The 20,098-nt window shown below is 55.4% G+C and overlaps 2 protein-coding genes and 1 long non-coding RNA gene across 7 annotated transcripts; 2 read left to right on the forward strand and 1 right to left on the reverse strand.

The window, feature by feature from the left end:
• Window positions 1–60: 60 nt before the first annotated feature.
• Brms1 (BRMS1 transcriptional repressor and anoikis regulator) lies at window positions 61–8,675 on the forward strand. 2 transcript variants are annotated; one of them, XM_042258981.2, is made up of 10 exons: window positions 61–209; window positions 4,531–4,676; window positions 4,799–4,889; window positions 5,037–5,164; window positions 5,307–5,386; window positions 5,466–5,562; window positions 6,126–6,218; window positions 7,290–7,354; window positions 7,786–7,825; window positions 8,166–8,675. In XM_042258981.2, the coding sequence occupies exons 2-10, from the start codon at window positions 4,538–4,540 to the stop codon at window positions 8,171–8,173; spliced, it is 741 nt and encodes a 246-aa protein (XP_042114915.1). In that variant the 5' UTR covers window positions 61–209; window positions 4,531–4,537; the 3' UTR covers window positions 8,174–8,675. The 2 variants fall into 2 exon arrangements, with proteins under 2 accessions (XP_042114915.1, XP_076413106.1); XM_076556991.1 differs by lacking the exon at window positions 61–209 and adding an exon at window positions 1,548–1,681.
• Window positions 6,697–9,639, reverse strand: LOC143269835 (uncharacterized). Of its 2 annotated transcripts, none has more exons than XR_013046606.1 (2): window positions 9,502–9,639; window positions 6,697–6,919 (listed from the first exon to the last, which is right to left on the reverse strand). It is a non-coding gene; the product is annotated as an uncharacterized LOC143269835 (long non-coding RNA). The 2 variants fall into 2 exon arrangements; XR_013046607.1 differs by lacking the exon at window positions 9,502–9,639 and adding an exon at window positions 7,572–7,707.
• Window positions 9,089–15,575, forward strand: Rin1 (Ras and Rab interactor 1). 3 transcript variants are annotated; one of them, XM_076556973.1, is made up of 11 exons: window positions 9,089–9,222; window positions 9,508–9,664; window positions 9,793–9,973; window positions 10,071–10,185; window positions 10,274–10,346; window positions 10,456–10,547; window positions 10,668–11,408; window positions 11,617–11,922; window positions 12,217–12,348; window positions 12,572–12,723; window positions 13,556–15,575. In XM_076556973.1, exons 2-11 carry the CDS (start codon window positions 9,510–9,512, stop codon window positions 14,006–14,008), a joined length of 2,400 nt encoding a protein of 799 aa, XP_076413088.1. In that variant the 5' UTR covers window positions 9,089–9,222; window positions 9,508–9,509; the 3' UTR covers window positions 14,009–15,575. The 3 variants fall into 3 exon arrangements, with proteins under 3 accessions (XP_076413088.1, XP_076413093.1, XP_006980826.2); XM_076556978.1 differs by having other exon boundaries at window positions 9,101–9,233; XM_006980764.4 differs by lacking the exon at window positions 9,089–9,222 and having other exon boundaries at window positions 9,388–9,664.
• The last annotated feature ends 4,523 nt before the right edge of the window (window positions 15,576–20,098 follow it).

The raw sequence follows: 20,098 nt of genomic DNA on the forward strand, positions 1-20,098 counted from the left end.
GTATCCCGGCATGCCTGGACACCAGGGGTTCAATTGTAAGCTCCGCAACCGGCGCCTCTTGATGACGTACACGGAAGCGTCGGCACCTCCTGGAGAAAGAGGGACCTGCGCAGCTCTTTCCGGGAGGCCAACGGCGGCGGCGTTTACAGCCCGGGTCCGACAGCTCTCGAGGAGTCTCCGACGTGAGGCCGGAGGCCCCAGCCCCTACGGTGCGTATGGTCACGCCTGGCGCTGGGTTCTGCTTCCCGGGTCGGAGCCAAAGCAGAGACTTAACCGGTCCGGCTCGCGCGCTGCGCGGTTCCCCGGCCTGCGCCGGTGAATCTGAGGGTGGATCGCGGCTGAATGCTCCCAGAGCTCCGCAGAGAAACTGAGTTTGTTCTCTGCGTCTGTAGGAGGAGTCTGCCTTCCCTGGAGGCTTGCTCCGGAGGTGCTTATACGTCTGTAAAGATAAATTGCATGTGCACCGCGCTTTACAGTGTGCCTCTTCCACAGTGGTTTTTCCCATTTATACCTGGGCTAAGGAGAGACGGTTGTGACTTCATTTAATGAAGTCAGGATCAGAGTCAGCTGGAGGAAGGAGAACTTTAAGACGACGCTGCGTCTTAGAAAGTACATACAGTTAACAGTGAAGAGGAATTGCCAGCGCGGAGATCTGAGGCCCGAGCAGGGGAACAGTCAGGCTGTTTTGGAGACCTGGGTTTTCAGAGGAGGAGGAAATACTGCTAAACTCTCCTGCAGGTCCATTACTGTAATTAGTTGAATGAGTGGCCACCACTGTAAGTAGGGTTACCAAGAAGAGAAGTAAAAGCCAATTCCTGCACCGCAAAAGTTCATTTTGTTTAATTTGTGTTTAGAAAAATCAGTCATCAAGTGAGCTGGTATTGCACTGGGTGAATAAGACAGTTGTGCAGCCCCTGCCCTGGTGAGACTCCCACATTCGCTGGGTGGATAGACATGAAAATGGGAGAATAGGAAATGGAAACCAAGAAAGCTTCCCGGGCAGAGGGGAGTGTGGTCTACCTCACTGGGAAGACTTACAGAGCAGCAACTGGAGATGTAGGAATAATATCAGCATGAAATAGAAGCCCTCACTTGGCAGAGAGAGCATCTGCATCCAGGATGGCTTATTCTCTCAGGTGGTCTGGCAGCGTCAATCTCTCATGTCTCCTGCATTCTGAAACTCTCTTCCTCCCTGACGTTGAGTTCTATTTCTATAGAGGTTTCTCCCCTGCCTCTTTTGTTGACCTTGCGAGTTACATCAGACCCCTTCTTACATTTCTTTGCTTTGGAGACCAGACCGGCCTCGAACTCACAGAGATCCGCCTGGCTCTGCCTCCCCAGTGCTGGGATTAAAGGCGTGCGCCACTGCCACCCGCCCTTCTTACATTTCTGCTTGAATAGTCACTACACAAAGCCTAAACAACTTGCCATGTGTAGATAACCGAGTTCCTGAAGTCGAGTTTAATGGGAGCTTACATGCCCATGTCACTGGTCCCTTTTCTCATTTCTAGGTCTTGATATTTGCTCTTCACCCTGCCAGGAAGGATCCCTTCTTGTCTGCCCAGCCCTCACCTGGTCTGTCTTCCCCTGGAAGCTGTCACTGCTGCAGCAAGCTCCATATCCTGTCTCGACACCTCTCCCATAACACCCTAGTTTTCACTCTCTTCGCACCATTATAAAGGTCTGTTTCTTTGTCTTCTCTCCCAGGAACTTGTTATTTCCTTGAGGCCAAAAACTATGTCTGTCACAGCTGTACTCTAGCATCTGCCACAGCGACTGTTGGTACCTGGCATATATTAGGTGCTTGGTAAATATTAGATAAGTAAGGGGGAAGGGGAAGGCTTAGCCGTGTTTAATGTTTCTGAAAGGTCACCTAAGGCAAGCACTGAAAAATGCTGGCATTTGCTTCAAGGAAGTGTTGTGTAATTCTGCCGGAGTAGTTTCAGTGTGAGTGCGTGGTATCTGAACATGGAAAGAGGAAGAGGTGAAAGTCAGAACAGCGAGTGTGCACACGGCCTGGAGAACTGTACGAGTTGAGTGAACTGGACCACGTTTCATATGCATTCATCCATTTACCGATTGACTTAGGTGGGATTTTTGGATAGCCTCACCAGCTATTGCCAGCCTGAACCTCACTCTGTACCAGGCTGGGCTTGAATCTGTAGTAATCCTCCGGACTCTGCCTCCTGAGGATCATCACACCTGGCTTTGTATTTGTTTTTCCACAGGGCAGAGGATCTAATCCAGATGTCTCTGTAAGCAGGGACTCGACCACTGAACTACACCCCCAGACATACTGCTTCTCTCTGTTTTTATTTTAAGATCGAGTGTCACTATATAACCCAGAATGACCTAGAACTTACAGACCTCCTGCATCAGCCTCTGGGGGCTAGGGTTACATATGTGTATCACATCGGGCTCTTTCTTTTTTCTTTTTTCCTTCCCAGTACTGGGAATTGAGCCTAAAACCTCATGCATGCCAGCAACATGCTCAGACTTCTCGGCTTTTTTGGGTTTTTATTCTCTTTTTTGTTGTACTTTTGTGGGATTTGTTTGTTTGTTTGTTTTTGTTTTGTTTTTTCAAGACAGGGTTTTCTGTGTATCCCTGGCTGTCCTGGATCTCACTCTGTAGACCAGGCTGGCCTTGAACTCAGAGATCCACCTGCCTCTGCCTCCCAAGTGCTGGGATTAAAGGCGTGTGCCACCACCGCCCGGCATCTGCTTTTTCTTAATGGTAGGAAAAACCTGAACACATCTAAACTTCCGCATAGGAAGGTTCTTTTTGTCCAAGTCCTTAAGGAATCTTGGGGGTTGGGATATTGCTCAGTGGTAGAGTTAAGGCTCAGCATTTATGAGAACCCGAGTTCAATCCCCAGTCTTTCACCAAAACAAAATAAAAACCTGAGACTGGGTCATTTATAAATGAGAACGGAGATTTTAACTGAGTGTAGTGGTTCCTGTAATTCCTGTAATCCTGTAACATCAGACGTTTGGGAAAGTAAGATTCAAGGAGTTACTGGTTTGAGGCCAGCTTGGGCAGCTTAGTGAGACCTAGTCTCAAAAAAGCAAGGGGACATAGCTCAGTAGTAAAATGCTGTCTTTCCCAGCTTAAAATCTGAGATTAAGCCAGCAGTGGTGGCCCACAACTTTAATCCCAGCACTCATGAGGCAGAGGAAACGGATATCTGTGAGTTTGAGGCCGAGTTCAAAAAAAGAGTCTGAGTTTAGCTGGATGGTGGTGGTTCACGCCTTTAGTCTCAGCACTCAGGAGGCAGAGGCAGGTGAAGTTCAAGGCCAGCTTGATATATTCAGAGTGAGTTCCAGGATAGCCAGGGCTACACAGAGAAACCCTGATTCAAACAAACAAACAAATAAACAAAAAGAATTGGAGTTTAATCCCCAGTATCAGAAATTTGTAAAAATGGTGTTGGTGTTCTGGAGAGATGGCTCAGCAAGCAATCAAGAGCATGGACTGGTCTTCCAGTGGACCCGGGTTCCATTCCCAGTCCCCATATTGTGGCTTAGTTACATGTCTGTAACTCCAGTTCTGAGGGACAATGCCTCCTCACAGGCACTGCACACACATGGTACAAAGACACAGTGCAAAACACTCATGCATCGAGAATAACAACTTCTCAGAGTCCTGGGGTCTGGGAGGACCAAGGTTGAGGTGCCCGTGTCTGGCAAGAGCCTTTTTGCTGGAGCAGTTCATTTCAGAAGGTGGGGAGGAAAGACTCATATCTTATCAGGAACCCTCTGCTGATTAGGCCTCAGTACACTGAGGGTGGACCTAATCACCTTGCAAAGGTCCCCCTGGGGCTAACCACTGGTTCAGCAGGTAAGACAACCGCCACCAATGTCCAGTGTTGATGGTAGAAGAGAACTGACTCCTACAAGCTGTCCTCTGACCTCCATACATGCTCCATGGTGTGCATGCATGCATGCATGTGTGGGTGCGTGTGTATTAAATGAATAACAAAAGAAAACCCTGACAGTTTCATCTCTAAACACTGTTACATTGCAGAATAAGCAATGTAATATGGGCCAGAACGGAGGAGCTGAAGGTAGGCAGGGAGAGGGAGACACTGAGGGCGGAAGAAGCAGGTGATAGAATTTGATCTGGAACACAGGAAAGACCAGAGAATTGTGGGACAGTACCGGTAAGAAAAGCTGAGGACGTTGTAGGCAGAGCGGTTACATGGGCAGAGAAATGGGGTAGGAGTGTGAGAACTGGCCATTCCGTGAGGTGAAGGAGATGGACTTAGAGTTCGAGTGCAGTCCATGAAGGGTCTTGTAGGGCCCAGTCAGAAGCTTGGGTCCAGTCCCATCCGCAGTGGGAAACCTTTCCCATGGTGGCTCATTCCTGTGTACCCCAGGATTCTGTCAGGAGCAAATTCCACCAAGTACATGTTCAGTGTGGTGACAACAGTCACGTCCCCTTGGTTCACTCGAGGCTTCTGTTTGGTCACCTCCCTATTGGGCTGCTCTGATGTGGACGGGGTGAGTGACGGCCCATCCTCCCTCTCCCAGAGCCCAGATGCCCATCCAGCCTCCAGGCAAAGAAACAGAAGAAATGGAGGCAGAAGGCGACTCAGCAGCTGAGATGAACGGGGAGGCGGATGAGAGCGAGGAGGAGCGGAGCGGCAGCCAGACGGAGTCAGAGGAGGAGAGCTCAGGTGAGCCCCGCATGGGTGTCACACACACACACACACACACACACACACACGCACACACACACACACACACACACACAGCTGCCTGCCCCTGCAGACCCAGCACTCATCAGCCTCTCCCTCAGAGATGGATGACGAGGACTATGAGCGGCGGCGCAGTGAGTGTGTCAGTGAGATGCTGGACCTGGAAAAGCAGTTCTCAGAGCTGAAAGAGAAGTGAGCTGGGGAGTCTTGGGGCAGGCCTTTGGGCACCTGGGGTACAGGTGCCATGGGGATGTGCAGCAAGAGGGGCTTAAGGGGGGCAGGTACTTGGCAGGCATCACTGGAGAAGCCAGTGGTGCGCAGCTGCCTTTTTGCCTTCAGGTTGTTCAGGGAACGGCTGAGCCAGCTGCGCTTACGACTGGAGGAAGTGGGGGCCGAGAGAGCCCCCGAGTATACAGAGCCTCTTGGAGGGCTGCAACAGAGTCTAAAGGTCCGCATTCAGGTGGCAGGTGTGTAGCTGCCCTGTTCTCCCAGTGCAGCTTTCTGCCCCTTCCACTTATGTCCCTGCCCTGCCTCTCCCTTTTCCTGTGGATCTCCTTGTGGGGGACATTAGGGCCCCCAGCCAAGCAGATCGCTTCTCTCCCTTTGCAGGAATCTACAAGGGCTTCTGTCTGGATGTGATCAGGAATAAATATGAGTGTGAACTCCAGGGAGCCAAACAGCACCTAGAGGTGAGCCGGCAAGTGGGCCTCTGGGAGGGAGACTGAGGCACAGCAGTGCCCCAGCTGAGTGGCTGTCCCTTGCTCCCAGAGTGAGAAGCTGCTGCTGTATGACACGCTCCTTGGGGAGCTGCAGGAGCGGATCCAGAGGCTGGAGGAGGACCGCCAGAGCCTGGACATCAGCTCTGGTGAGGCGAGGGCCCAATCCTGCAATGCCCCTCTCCCCCATCTGGAGCTCAGCTTCCCAGGCTGCATAAGGGGAGTCAAACAGCCTTCTTCTTGGGGTCCCTCTGAGGACTGAATGAGACTTTAGGAAAGGGTCTAGCTCAGTATTCCACATATAGTGGGGATTCAAGCAGAGTGGGTCCCCTGCCTGCCCCCATTCAGAATGGGCCATATCCAGCTGACACTTGGATGCATATAAAAAAAAAAACAGTCCTCTCCATGATGGCGGCATCTGTGTTCACATGGGGTCCGGGAATTACCTTCATCCCCTGCCTACTAAGCAACTAGAGAAACTGAGGCTTTACCAAGAAAGGCAGTGTTATCTTCCCAGGCTTACAGCAATGTGCAGTCAGAACCTGAGTGATTGATCCCAAGGGGCAGCCAGCCTCAAGCCCAAGGTTGGGGCCACTGCCCTGGTGGTGATGGGGAAGGGAGAGGAGGCCAGGCTGGTCCATGGTGAAGCCACAGGGAGGGTGGGAGTTAGCTGTGGGTCACTGTCCTGACCCTGACTCTGGTCTCTGGGCAGAGTGGTGGGACGACAAACTGCATCCCAGAGGCAGCTCGAAGACCTGGGACTCACTGCCACCCAGCAAGAGGAAGAAAGCACCTCTCGTTTCTGGTATCCTTCCGCTCAAGGTCGCCTGAAACTGGGCAGGACAAGGCAGGCCACGGACTCTGGGAAGTTAGAGGCATTGTGTGGGACAGAGTCAGGCTAGAATCATTTATGATCATTTGGTGTCACATGAAATGTCCAGCTGTCAGGATTTTCTTCTGTGTCCCAGGTCCTCCTGAGCTCAGTGGACCCCAAAGAAACAGAAAACTCAGCTCACTGACTCCTAGTAATTTCCTGAGTAAGGAGCAACCTTTGAAGGCTCTTCGCTTTCCCCCAATGTCCTGGTGTGGGCCGCATGCTGTCTCAGGCCTTGCTCAACCTTCCTGGAGCTATTGCTTGTCCTGGAGGTGGTGCCATGTGAGATGCCGTCTCCTGTGAAGTCTCTCCTGATCTGCTCTGTGTCCCCCCAGCCCTGTGCATGTGTTCTCTTCTGTATTGGGCATCCCAGGGGACCATAACGCTGAGCTGAGGTCTTCCACATCCATGGTGTCAGCCCTGGGCCCACCTCAGGATGGAGGTGGGATGGAGACTTTATTGAACCACTGTGGGTAAAGGTAGATTTCAGATACAGAGCACAGTGCTATCAGGAGGGAAGAGGCCAGGATCCACCTTTAGGTGAGGAGGGGTCCAGTGAGCCAGTTCCTGACAAAACCAGATGAAACAGGAGGAGCAGGCCCTCAGGATGGGATGGGCCTTGGCCAGCGGACCTGGAAAAAGGGTGAGAGTGAGTGAGGGAAATGGGTAAGTTCATGTCCAACACAGCCCCACACTCACCAGGAACTAGGGTTCTTAAGGCAGGAAGTAGAACTTGGATTACACCCAAAGTCTTGCTGAGTTTAGTGGCGCACTCCTTTAATCCCAGCACTCAGGAGGCAGGGACAGGTGGATCTCTGTGAGTTCCAGGCAGCCAGGGCTACATAGAGAGACCATGTCTCCAAAAAAAAAAAAAAAAAAAAAAAAAAAAAGGCTCTTGGCACCCCGCCACACTATCCGTGTGCCACCTTTCCTAAGTGGTGGGTGGGTGGAGCCTTGTTATGTGTCTCCTGTTGTCGTCCTGCTTCCTTGACCCCTGTGCAGGCCCATACATTGTCTACATGCTGCAGGAGATCGACATCCTGGAAGACTGGACGGCCATCAAAAAGGTATGTCCAGTGCTGCCTGTTTCCCCATCCTGCTGTGCCGCACGCGCGCGCGCACACACACACACACACACACACACACACACACACACACACACACGTGCCAGCTCTGGTATCTGAGGTAACCAGGCAGTTTTCTGCTTGCCCGTCAGCAACATCTGCCTCAGCCCTGGTGCTCCAACTTTGTGTCAGCTTGTGGTCCTCCTGCCTAAAGACTGACCTAGGAAAGGAGGCGGTCTTCTCCTTAGCCCTTGTTCCAGGCAGGTTTGTCTTGACTGGTCCCTGAGAAAAGAGACACTTGGAGCTTGATGTAGGAAGTTTTTATACTTCATGTGACTTGACTCGGCAGCTTTACCCTGGGCTGTGTGTGTGTGTCAGAGGCAATGTCAGCAAGTTAAAGCCAACTCTAAGGTCCCTTTCTTCTCCCCACCCAGGCCAGGGCAGCAGTGTCCCCTCAGAAGAGAAAAGCAGATGGTAAGAAGCAGGGGGCGGCCCCCTCAGAATCTGTAGTTTGATCTCACTTGGAGGGTTTTGTGGGAGTTTGGGGACTAGGAACCAGGTTGGGGAAGCTCTTAGCTGATGGAGCAAGGGTGTGTCAAGGTGGACTGGAGGAGCCAGTGGTAGGGTGCCTGCCCAGCGTGGGCAAGACCCTGGTCCCAAGCTCAGCACCACAAAAGATAAGGAAGAACTGGAGCCCTCCCGCAGCAAGGTGGGTCCGAGGGCAGGAAGAAGAAACCCTGTGGGTGAGGGGAGAACAGGAAGTGGTTATCAACTTGGTCAACTTCCTTTCAGTGATTTTCCCATGTGCCCCCAGGCCCCTGACCCTGTGTTTACACTCAGAGGGTCCTTGGAGCAGCTGGTACCATACACGGGACTAACATTTTCTGCAAAGGCAGGGGGTTGCCAGTCTTACTGCTCTCCCCTGACCCTCTGCCAACACTGGCCTGGACTCTTCTGCTGTCCTTGGGATCGGCATAGCTGTGGCTCTGAAGCTGACCTGGCCAAGCAAGACTGTTATCTCCAATCCCTGACCAGCCCACCACCTCCCCCTCCTCAGTGTCCCCCAACAAAGAAGATGGACTTCATCCAAAGCGGCAACCCTCCTGACTTTCAACCCTACCCCCAGCCACTAAGCCAGGAGCTGGGCCCCACTGCAGGAAGAACTCCTAAAAAAAAAAAAAAAAAAAAAAAATTCTGTCGGAGTCTTGCCCATCCCAGCTGCCGCTGGAGATGCAGCCTCCCAGTCTTTCTCAGGGCTATTCCTGGTGTCTGCCTCCAAGATTCCAAAGACTGGAATAAAACTCATCCTGATAGCTTGACATGACCAATGTGTGTCTGCTGTTGTCTTACAAGGGAATCAAGGCATTTATGGGGAACACCCGAGACAGGCTCCTCTGGGGTCCTTGTAGTTTGGGACATTGTGACTTAGAAAGGCTCTGGGCTCAGAGCTGGAAGCTACACGTGGCACAAGCAGACAGGTGAAGCACATGGCCTTGGGTGGCGCAGGAGCTGTTGCACGTGTGCAGAGGCCAGGTCATGTCTGCGCCTGCCCCAGCCACTTGGCAGATTGGCAAGGCAGGCTAGCAGGGCCTGTGTGTGGGAGGCAGCCAGCAGCAGCACCATGTGCTGACGACCTCCGCCACACTCCCCCTGGTTAGCAGTGAGTGTCAGAACCACCCCCAGAACCTCAGTTAAGCAAAAGGTTTAGTTTCCATGGAGACACAGCATCCTTTCTCCATAGCAACCTGAAATTACAAGACCCAAGTTAGGTTCAGGAATGAGTCATCTGTGACCAGTAGGGGGTGCTCTCCCACAAGGCTGACCCCCTCCACCGGCAGGAGCAGATGAGCAAGTGACCGCAGACTTCTTAGGTGACCCAGGGGTGAGGCGTGGGCCTATGGGAACTTGGTCTGCCCTGTTTAACTCCTCCCTGCCCAGCTGCATAGTGGGAGGAGGCGGTGGAAGCACTGTATGGAGGTGGTCCTCCCACAGCTGGAGCCCTGATAGTGACCTTAACATGGAGGGGGCACCCTGCCATTCAAGGCTGGGCCCGGAACAGAAGAGGTGGACACTGGCCACATGGAAGGGACATACAAGAGTTAACTGGCGGGGTGTGACAGGGTGAACCGCCTTCAGGAAGTGTTACTCACCGCCAGGAATGTGCACGGCTGTGCCTTGGGGGTTGGATTCTCTTCCTGAGTCCCAGGAGAAGCTGAAGGAGCTCCCAGTCATGGAAGACCCTGGGGAGACAGGAGCACACCCTCTGGGAGCTACCAACCTCAACTTGGTTCCTGGGCACCAACAGAAAGAAAAGTTAGTGAAGTTGGGAGGGCAGCCGGGCACAGGGGGGGGGAGAGGGCAGTGGCAGGATGGGGGGGGGTCAGAACGGGGGAGCGGTGCTCACCCCAGACCCCTGCTCAGGTCCGGGTGTCTGCCCCCAGGCCGTCTCCAGACCCACTGTATGACACACCTGATACCCGCGGGGCCCAGGCAAGTGGGTCCCAACAACCAGCTCGCACTGTGAGCCTGCGGGAGCGGCTGCTGATCACCCGGCCCGTGTGGTTCCAGTTGCGGGCCAACGCCGCCGCCGCCCTGCACGTGCTGAGGACAGAGCCTCCAGGGGTAAGTCTTTCCCGTCCTCCGGGACTGGCCGGCCGAGGGCGGGAGAGAAAGGGCCTGGACATGGGAGCACTGACCTCCTAGCCTTGCTCTCTTACAGACCTTCCTGGTACGGAAATCTAACACGCGCCAGTGCCAGGCTCTGTGTGTGCGGCTGCCAGAAGCCAGCGGCCCTTCTTTTGTCTCCAGTCACTATATCCAAGAGAGCCCTGGCGGTGAGGGGGCTGGCCTGGCGGGAAGGGGCTGGAGACAGGCGGGGGAGGGAGGTCCCCAGAGAACAGCCTCACTCCCAATGTCTCTCAGGCGTCTCTTTGGAGGGTTCAGAGCTCATGTTCCAGGACCTGGTCCAGCTCATCTGTGCATACTGCCACACCAGGTGAGTCTGCCTGCCAGGCACCTGGGGACCACAGGGCCTGCTCCCTGCTGCCGCCCACCCCTGCGCCGGACCACCGCTTGCTCCTGACGGTTCCTTGTTCTGACCTTAGGGACATTCTCCTCCTCCCGCTCCGGCTCCCCAGGGCCATTCATCAGGCAGCCAGCCACAAGGAGCTGGAGGCCATCTCCCATCTGGGCATGGGTAAGGGTTCCCTGCAGCCCATTGCACAGATGAACGCATAGAGGCCAAGGGGGAGGAGAAAGGGCGACCAGGCACCCTCCTGAACCGGCTCTGAGGCCCCCATTGGTTTCTGATTGCTAGAGTTCTGGAGCTCCTCCCTCAACACCAAGGTTCAGCAGAGGCCTTCTGAAGCCCCATCGCTACCCAGGCTGAAGGCTCGCTCCCCTCAAGAACTGGATCAGGGCACGGGTGCAGCCCTCTGCTTCTTCAACCCCCTCTTCCCAGGGGACCTGGGCCCCACCAAACGGGAGAAATTCCAGAGGAGCTTTAAAGTGCGCGTGTCCACCGAGACCTCCAGTCCTCTGTCTCCACCTGCCGTGCCGCCGCCTCCGGTTCCAGTACTGCCAGGGCCGTCTTCCAGCCAAACCGAAAGACAGCCCCCTCGACAGCTGCTGCAGAGGGAGAGCTCAGTGGGGTACCGTGTGCCAGGGAGTGCTTCTGGCCCTGGCCTGCCTCCCCTGCCTTCACTTCAGGAGGTGGACTGCTGCTCCCCCAGTAGCTCAGAGGAGGAAGATTCTGCAGGAAGCCCCACAACCTCCCCATTCCTGGGCCGCCCAAGGCAGCGGCGACCTCTGCTTCGGTCCATGAGTTCCGCTTTCTGCTCTCTGCTGGCGCCGGAGAGGCAGGTTGGCCGGGCAGCCACAATGCTAATGCAAAACCGGTACACAGCTGTGGGTCAGCTAGTGCAGGACCTGCTGACCCAGGTTCGGGCTGGTCCCGAGCCCCGGGAGTTGCAGTGCATCCGCCAGGCCTTAAGCCGGGCCCGGGCCATGCTGAGTGCAGAGCTGGGCCCCGAGAAGCTGCTCTCGCCGGAGAGGCTGGGTAAGGCCCCAGCCCTGGCCTCCACGGGTTCAGTCTCCGGCTCTCTCCTTGTCTGATGATGAACTGCTGCTTTCCCTGCGCCCCACTTGTCCTCTCTCTACGGCTGCAGTGAATCCCACCCGCCCCCTCCTTCCCTCCCTCCTGCCTTGACCGGGGCTTCCGCTCTTCCAGCCCCCTTCTCCTGACCGAGTCTGCTCTCCCCTGGCAGAGTTGGTCCTGGAGAAGTCCCTGCACCGCTCGGTTCTCAAGCCTCTCCGGCCTATCCTAGCTGCCCGCCTGCGGCGCCGGCTTTCCACAGATGGTTCCCTCGGCCGCCTGGCTGAGGGCTTCCACCTGGCCCGGACCCAGGGCCCTGGAGCCCTGGGGTCCCACCTGCGCCTCTCCTCCCCAGTGGAGATAGAGCAGGTGCGCCAGAGGCTGCTTCAGCTGCTCGGCACCTATTCGCCCGTCGCCCAGATCAAGTGGCTCCTGCAGGCCTGCAAACTGCTCTACACCGCCCTGAAAACCCAGGCGGGTATGACCCTCGCCCCTTCCCCGCTTCGGCTCGTTCTGAGCAGAGGGAGAAGGTCCCAGGACCCCAGAACTGCAAACAGGGCCGAAGGACCCAACCCTCTGTCTCAGCAGCTCTAGAGAATAGAGTGTCCCGGGGTTCCTATGACAGTCCCGTCCTATCCAGGAGTCTAGCGGTGTGTGTGTGTGTGTGTGTGTGTGTGTGTGTGTGTGTGTGTCACTGTCCAGGACTGGGATTGGACCCTAGCCCTTGGGCCTCTGAGGAGGCTGGAACGCCCTCCTTCCCACGCCTCCACAGGGGAGAAAGCTGGCGCGGATGAGTTTCTGCCTCTGCTGAGCCTTGTCTTGGCCCAGTGCGACCTTCCTGACCTCCTGTTAGAAGCTGAGTACATGTCGGAGCTGCTGGAGCCTACCCTGCTCACCGGAGAGGGTGAGGGTCCCCTTACTTCCCGTCTGGGTGGAACTGGGGCTTCTTAGCTGAGGAAGGAAGGAAGGAAGGAAGGAAGGAAGGAGGGAGGGAGGGAGGGAGGGAGGAAGGAAGGAAGGAAGGAAGGAAGGAAGGAAGGAAGGAAGGAAGGAAGGAAGGAAGGAAGGAAGGGGAAGGCAGACGTCCTACCCAGCCTGAGCTGCATTCTGTGTACCCTGCGTCCTAGGTGGCTACTACCTGACCAGCCTCTCAGCCAGCCTGGCCTTGCTGGGTGGCCTGAGCCAGGCCCACACGCTCCCTCTCAGCCCGGCACAGGAGCTCCAGCGCTCTCTGGCCCTCTGGGAACAGCGCCGCCTGCCGGCCACCCACAGCTTCCAGGTAAAGGGCCTTTGGCACATGTCTGCCCCAAACTGGCCTTTGCTCCGAGGGACTCTGACATCACCCCGCACAGTTCCTCTAGCCCGGCATCACCCTACAGTAAACAGAGGCCCATCTGAGTATCAGAATAACCCTTCCAGGGGGTGTGTTCCGGGGGACAGGCACTGGGCTGTGAGCTCCATGGCAGCCTCTGAATCTTCAGGGAAACTCTGAAGTAGGGCCGTTGTTTTCCCCATGTTACAAACGAGGAGGTAGAAACGGACACAGGGGGGTGACTGCAACTTCCTGGCCTCTAATACTGACCGAGGCTCTCCCTTCCCTGTCCTCCAGCTTCAATCTGTGCTCCCATTCAGGCCTAGCCAGGGTGCCCCGCCTTCAATGTCAACCTTCTCAGTCTGGCTATGAATTCAGACTTTGTAGCCAGGCCCCAGATTTGTCCCAGCTCTATCACTTTTTTCCTGTGCCTTGGTTTTCTAGTCTCTAAAATGGGCACCTGGCTGCCATGAAGATTAGGCACATTGGAACATTGAGGGTAGTTCTAGGCAATTAGCCCCAGGAACAGTTAGGGAGAGAGCCCTGCACACTGTGGACTCCTCTTGGGCATCTTTTCAGGGTTCTGAAGTCCCCTCTCGGCTGACCTTGCACCTCTACCACGAGTACAAACGCATTCCTTTCTGCCCCAGCGTCCCCTCGGAGCTCACAAGGCTTCTGTCAGTTCATGCTAGCATGGATGTACCACTCCACCCTGTCCTTGCATGGCTTCAGCCTGTCCCTTTGGTTTTGGAGGTGACCGCCCAGCATAGCTGAGGACTTGTTCTTGTCTTCTGCACAGCACCTCCTCCGAGTAGCCTACCAGGACCCCAGCACAGGTTGCACCTCCAAAACCCTGGCTGTGCCCCCGGGGTCTTCGATTGCTTCTCTGAGCCAACTCTGTGCCACCAAGTTCCGAGTGACCCATCCTGATGCATTTGGCCTCTTCCTCTACAAGGACCAAGGCTACCATCGTCTGCCTCCTGAAACCCTGGCCCATCGGCTTCCCGCAACTGGCTACCTTGTCTACCGCCGGGCAGAGAGGCCTGAGATCCAGAGGGCTGCAACAGAGAAGGCAAAGGCAGGCAGCAGTGAGAGGCCAGAGGCAGGAGCGTGGGAGGGGGAGGGAGGGGACCTGAACAGTGAGGGGGAGTCCGAGACAGCTGTTGACCAAGGAGGTGAGGATCAGGCCAGAGGAGGTCATGTGCGGCCAGCGGAGCACAGGGTAGAGGGAGGCCAAACTGCAGAGGAGTAGCCAGAAAGAGCCAAGAGGGTTGTCTGGGCCTCCAGGAGCCTCGCAGTCGGCTCTTCCCAGCTGCCAGCCTCCTTCACCACCCACACCCAGTTCTCTGTTGTGTCTGCCACCACCTCTGACTGGTCTTCATGAGTCCATCTGCTAGAGAACAGGGGGCTGGCCACATAGACTAGGGCAAAGTGGAGAGAGTTGGGAGACCCCAAGGCCCTGTGTCCAAAGCCCGTGGCTTCTGTTCCTCCCCAGCCCAGAGGGACAAATCCATCTAATAGCCAACTCCAGCATGGGGGGAGGGTGTTCCTGGCTTCTTTTGCCTCTCCTGCTGCCCATGGGCACAGACAGGGTTGCTGGAGCTTCGAGAGCCTGAACAGCTCCCATCTCCGGTTCCAGGGGTCAGGGAGGCGGCAGGGTGACAGCAAAGGCCCCCAAACACGTGGCTCTGCAAAGAGGGGACATGAGTACTGTTGAGCAAGGCTCCAGAGTGATCCAGGCCCCAACCGGGATGGCTGGTGGCCAAGACTGGGCAGGCGAAGGGAGGAAAGGAGGGGTGTGAGCAGCTACCAGGCAGGTGGAATCTGTGTCTTCTTCCTCGGTCCATCCAGAGATGGTTATTGCCCTGGAGGTCAGGTCACAAGAGAGAAAGCACCTATGTTCCAGCCTTTTTTCAAGACCAGAAAGCTACTGAGACACCTCAGTATTTCTGTGGAATTGGACCCTGGGATGTAATGCCTGCTAACAGGAAGTTTCCAGAACAGAGAGAGGGGTTCCACAAGCATTGTACTCCTCTTTTGGGGCCCTTACAAAAGCTTGACAATAAGGCACGGCATGTAGCTTGTGGACCCCACTACAGGTAATTTCCAAGAGGTCCTAGCAAACTAACCCTCAGGCTAGAGTGGCTGGATCCAGGGGGAAGCCAGCTGCAAATCTGAGCAGAGGAAAATGCCCACGAATAGCCACAAGAGGGCATACACAGTCTAAGAAACTGCAGAGGGTGGAACCCCTCCAGGGGGTGGGAGCGGTGAGGATAAAGAATTTAAGAGCCACAGAGTGTAGGCAGTCACTGGCCTTACAGTCTTACAGCTATTGACAGCCTGGGAAATGCAGGGCAGGGACCACGTGCAGTCGGAGATTCTTAAGAAAGAATCGTTTCCAGACCACCACAGCCAGTCTGAGGTGCTCTCCAGGGAATCTGAGCACAGGACACCAACTCATGTCGTACACATAACAACAGGGAGGTAGAAGTTGTGGACCCTGACTTTCAGATCCACATCTAGCCAGTGTAGGGCTCCAAACTAGTCACTAGGGCACCACTGCTTTTCCCACTTCCCTGCCCCTCCCCAGTAGGGAAAGTGTGTATGATAAGGGACAAGTCCAGCTGCTATCTAACATCTGGCAGAGGGGGAAGGAGGTCCCAGCTCCTTTCGCCTCTCTCCACCACCCAGAGGCCAGACAGGGTTGCTGGGGCTTCAGGTCCTGAACAACATGGCCCTTAATTCCATAAGACCTTCCTTCCCTAATGCTGTGTACAGGATGGAGCACTCCACAGTGCTCAATAAATGCTATCCACTGACTGAAGCTTGATAATAGCAGTAAGGGGTGGGGTGGGGTGGGGTGGGGTAGGAAGGCTGTTTCTGGGAATGAGACACAGGATGTGTGGTGCTCAGTCCCAGGGGAAGGACCTGGAATGTCTGCAGAGGATGCTCAGAGAACCCCAGGGGCAGGATGCGGAGCTGGTCTCATGGGAACCAGGTCTCTGGGACCTCCATTGGCCCTTTTTGTGTTCAGTTCTAATTCTGGGCTCCCAGAATTCAGTGTAGATCCAGCTGTGGCTTATCCACTTCTGGGTCCTGCCTGCTGTCTGAACTTTTCCTTTTTAATCTGATTACCCACCAATCAAGACCCAATCAATATGAGCACAGGTTGGGATCAATGGGGGACACAGCAGGCAGAGTTGGTGTCTCCATTTCAGAAACAAGAAACCTGGGGCCTTCTTCAGGAAAGTGGCTTGTGACAGGACAGAAAACTCAACATGCACCTTCCAGAGACAAAGAATCATTTAATCATACCCTCGACAAACAAAGCCAGGCATGGGCGCACAGATCTGTAGTCTCAGCACTTGGGAGGCTAAGACCAGAGAATTAGGAGTTCAGGGTCATCCTTGGCTACATAGTTGGAAGAGAGCATGGATACACAGCAAAATCCCATCTAGGGAAAAAAAAAAAAGGTGTGAAGGTGTGTGGATTTTTGTGGTACCAAGTTCTGTGACCTAGGGGGTAACCATGGACCACTGCATTCCAGGGAACTCTACCATTCGAGCGTCTTCCATGTCCTAGAAGTCAAGGCTCTGATGTGCTGTGCCTCACCCCACGTCCCCTGCTGCTGTGCAGGATGGGGACCTGCTTGGGTGTCTTGAAAGCAGGCATGTCATTCCCTTGCTTGGCGACATTGCATTTGTCATTTTAAAGTCGCCCCAGTTGTATGTGTGAGTTTGTTTATTGTCTGTCTTCCCCACTACCACGCCAGAGCCAAACTGGCCTTCTTCCCAGCAGGCCTTCAAGGACCTAGAACAATGCCTGGGCCGGAATTGGCACTTGTAAAAATACATGTGGAATGATGCAGAACGGTGGATCCGGGAAGACTTCATCAAAACCCGCCCTCTCTGTTCTGGGGGTGACACATTCTCTACCACTTCTACCAAGAGATGTGCACACCTCTTTTCAGCCCCACACCAGGTGCTCGTCTCCCCAGGTGCTCCCCCAAGGACTGAATACCCTCCTGGTGGTAGGTGAGCATCAGCCATCACTTGAAAGGGGTCAGGAGTAGATTGAGCAAAGGGCTGCCTGGTTCAGATTCTAGGACCCAGCTGGGCCGGAGACCAGGGCCTACGGGATATCTGAGGGGTGGAGTGAACAGCAGTCACTGAGATTCACTCTGACTCACCCTCCTCAGCATCCTACTGTGGCCTTGTGACCAGTGTTCACACTCACAGTGTAAAGCATAGTGACTCTCTGACCCACATTCCAGGGCAAAGTAATACTGCTATCCTGGTGGGTACTACAGTGCCAGGCACCCCCAAGGGTAACAGACACACTGGACACCACTATGATATACATGGGGATTGTGGACACAGGCCTGTAGGGACAGACTTCCCAACACAGGCCTACCTATGCAAAAGTGCCAACATCACTCACATCACCACTCAGTACAGTCACGTCCATGCTCTGGAGACACTACAGCTTCTACTTCCTAATCCATCTAAACCCTGGAAATGAACCCCCCCCCCCACACACACACCACATGTTTTTATACTTTGGAGCATTGAACAGGAGCTCCAACCCCAATCTCCCTAATATATGGCCTATCCCTGCTTCATCCCCCCACCCAGCCCCTTGTGGGCCCCCTGAGGAGACTGAATTGCTGAGAAGACCCCTGTGAGGGTGTGGTGACCTCGAGGGCTAGGCAAGAGCTGAGGCAGGCAGGCTGGGCGGGGCAGCCTGAGCTCATCAGATTCCAGCCTGATTCACAGGAGAAGCTGGAGGATGGAGGATGGAGGATGGGACCGGCCCAGGAGCAAGGGGCTCTGGGGGCCTGAGTGGGCTTTGGATCCAAGTGTCACGGTGGTGGCCTTTCCTGAAGGGTGCCCTCTGGGTGGGACTTAGGCCCCTTAGCTGAGCTGTGGGATGAGACAATCAGCCCCGCCCTCCAGGCTGGGGCTCCCCCCCCCAAACCTTCCCTGGCCTTAGCAGCTGGATGTCTTTAGCTGGGGAGGTGACCTTCACAGTCCATCTTGGATCCTCCAGGCTCAGGCTGGCAGTCTGCTGGTAGACTCTAAAGGTCGGGAAAGGCCAGACTTGTCTGCCCCATGCATGGGGCTGACAGGGTTACAGAGCCATGCTGCCCTGCCAGGCAAAGTCTCTGCCAGGAAGTGAGAAGGCATGACTGCTTCAGTGCTTGGGATGTTTTCCTGCTTAGATTGAGCCTTTGCTCCTGCCATCCCCAGAACTCCCTGTGATCCCAACTGAGGGATGCTTGCGGGAGGTGGGGGGACCAAGCTGCCCAGACCCAGCTGCAGGGTGACAGGAAAAATGGATGGGGGCAGGGTGAGGGTACAGGAAGTGCCTTTCTTGGAACTCTGCACCAAAATAGCCCATTCCATCCCTACTCTGGGTCTAGTGTCCCACGGGGGAGGTGTATGTCACCAAGGAGACCCTCACTGGGGAGGAGCGTGAGCTGACCTCAGTCTGGCTTTTGCTTGCCAGCCCCATCCACCCCCACCGCAGCCTGGGCTCCACTTTGAAGTCCCAACGTAAATATCATGTCTGCTCGGGTTCTCCTTCCTGGCCTGGTCACAGACCCCAGACCTGGCTTCCACCCCAGCCAGCCCCCGGGATATAGTGCAAGGAGAGAGGGGGAGGCTAGACCACCCAGGGATGGTGGCAAGATAGAAACACTGCCAAAGAGATGGGGAGAGATGGGAGATGTGGAGCAGAGGCAGAGGGAAGCCGAAAGCAAAGAGGCAGACCCCAGGCCTACAGGGGACAGTTCTTAGGGCAGGAGACCCCAGAAGGCCAACAGGAGAAATGGAGACCCCAGACACGAAGGAAAAAGAGAGGGATTAGGTGGGAGAGAGGGGAGCAGGGATCCTGGGGGTGATGAGAGAGCCAGGAAGAAGAGGAGCTGGACAAAGAAGGGAAAGAGCGAGCCTCTGGAGCAAGTTCCAGAGGAGGGGTGTGGCGGAGATCAGAGAGACTGGGACTCCAGTAGCAAGGGGAGGCTGTGGCTCAGACAGTGGGACCAATCAGCTTGTTTACCCAGGCCTGGGGCATGTGTGGTGGGGGTGAGATCCTAGGAGTTGGGACTGAAATTAGAAAAATCCTCAACAAGCGAGTGGGGCGGTGGTGGCGCACGCCTTTAATCCCAACACTCGGGAGGCAGAAGCAGGCGGATCTCTGTGAGTTCAAGGCCAGCCTGGTCTACAGAGCGAGATCCAGGACAGGCACCAAATCTACACAGAGAAACCCTGTCTCAAAGAACCAAAAAAGGAAGGAAAGAAGGAAAGAAGGAAGGAAGGAAGGGAGGGAGGGAGGGAGGGAGCGGGGAGGGAGGAAGGAAGGAAGGAAGGAAGGGAGGGAGGGAGGGAGGGGGCGGGGAGGGAGGGAGGGAGGAAGGGAGGGAGGGAGGAAGGAAGGAAGGAAGGAAGGAAGGAAGGAAGGAAGGAAGGAAGGAAGGAAGGAAGGAAGAAGAGAAAGAAAAGTCCTCAACAAGCCGGGCTAAGCTGACCCCCCTCCCTTTGAGCAGGGAGGCCGCAGGTGCCCCTGCAGGCCTTCAGAAGGGTTTGCCTGCACAACTTGGGCAGGGCTGGCCCTTTCAGCCAAGACCCAGGTTCCAAGATTTCTTTTCTTGAGGGCAGATGTGGCCAGATGTTCAGGTCAGGCATCTGCTGGGAGAGAGAGCTGGGCTCCCAGCTGGACCCAGATTGCGTATTCCAAGGAGCTGCTTGCTTCCTTCTCAGCTGTGGGCCCAGGTGTGAACTTGCTGGGACACCCAGCTGTGCACACGTATAACCGTGCCAAGGCTGTGCAAATCCGTGTGTGTGCACATGCCCATGCACATAAACACATTGTCCTGTGTCCACACACACACAAGGTCTTCACTGGCAAAGGCCCCCCGCTCTACCCCCAGCTGTCAGAATTCTTTGGCTTCTGGGATGCTGAGGAGGGCCAACACCCCTTCTTCTCAGTTCGAGTTCTCCAAACCTCTGTCTCCCACCCATCCTGTCCCCAGCAGCATGACCCCCTCCCTGCAGGGCTCTCCTGCCAGAAGCACAAAGGGCGTGGCCCCAACAGTGGGGAGGGGAGGAGGTCACACATGTACCCTTCCCTCCACCACGGCTGCCCAGGGTAATCCTCTCCCACCCACCCACCTTGGCTCCCACCCAAGACTGGGTGCCTCCCGCCCCTCCGCCCTCTTTCAGCCCTTCCTCCTGACAGCCTGAGAGCTGGGGTGGTTTGGGAAGAGTTTAGACAGGGACTGAGGTGGGGGTGGGGACAGAAGAGCGGGAGGGAAGGAGGTGATTTGTACACAAAGCAATGT

This window comes from Peromyscus maniculatus, chromosome 1 (assembly GCF_049852395.1).
Source record: "Peromyscus maniculatus bairdii isolate BWxNUB_F1_BW_parent chromosome 1, HU_Pman_BW_mat_3.1, whole genome shotgun sequence".
Lineage (NCBI taxonomy): Eukaryota > Metazoa > Chordata > Mammalia > Rodentia > Cricetidae > Peromyscus > Peromyscus maniculatus.

Excerpts from the sequence above, each read along its gene's own strand:
- Brms1 (XM_042258981.2), top strand. The coding sequence starts at position 4,538 with ATGCCCATCCAGCCTCCAGGCAAAGAAACAGAAGAAATGGAGGCAGAA. Across the intron at positions 5,165-5,306 it reads GGTCCGCATTCAGGTGGCAG|GAATCTACAAGGGCTTCTGT; the intron begins GTGTGTAGCTGC and ends CTCCCTTTGCAG. Across the intron at positions 6,219-7,289 it reads GAAAGCACCTCTCGTTTCTG|GCCCATACATTGTCTACATG; the intron begins GTATCCTTCCGC and ends ACCCCTGTGCAG.
- Rin1 (XM_076556973.1), top strand. The coding sequence starts at position 9,510 with ATGTGCACGGCTGTGCCTTGGGGGTTGGATTCTCTTCCTGAGTCCCAG. Across the intron at positions 10,186-10,273 it reads TATCCAAGAGAGCCCTGGCG|GCGTCTCTTTGGAGGGTTCA; the intron begins GTGAGGGGGCTG and ends AATGTCTCTCAG. Across the intron at positions 12,349-12,571 it reads TACCCTGCTCACCGGAGAGG|GTGGCTACTACCTGACCAGC; the intron begins GTGAGGGTCCCC and ends CCTGCGTCCTAG.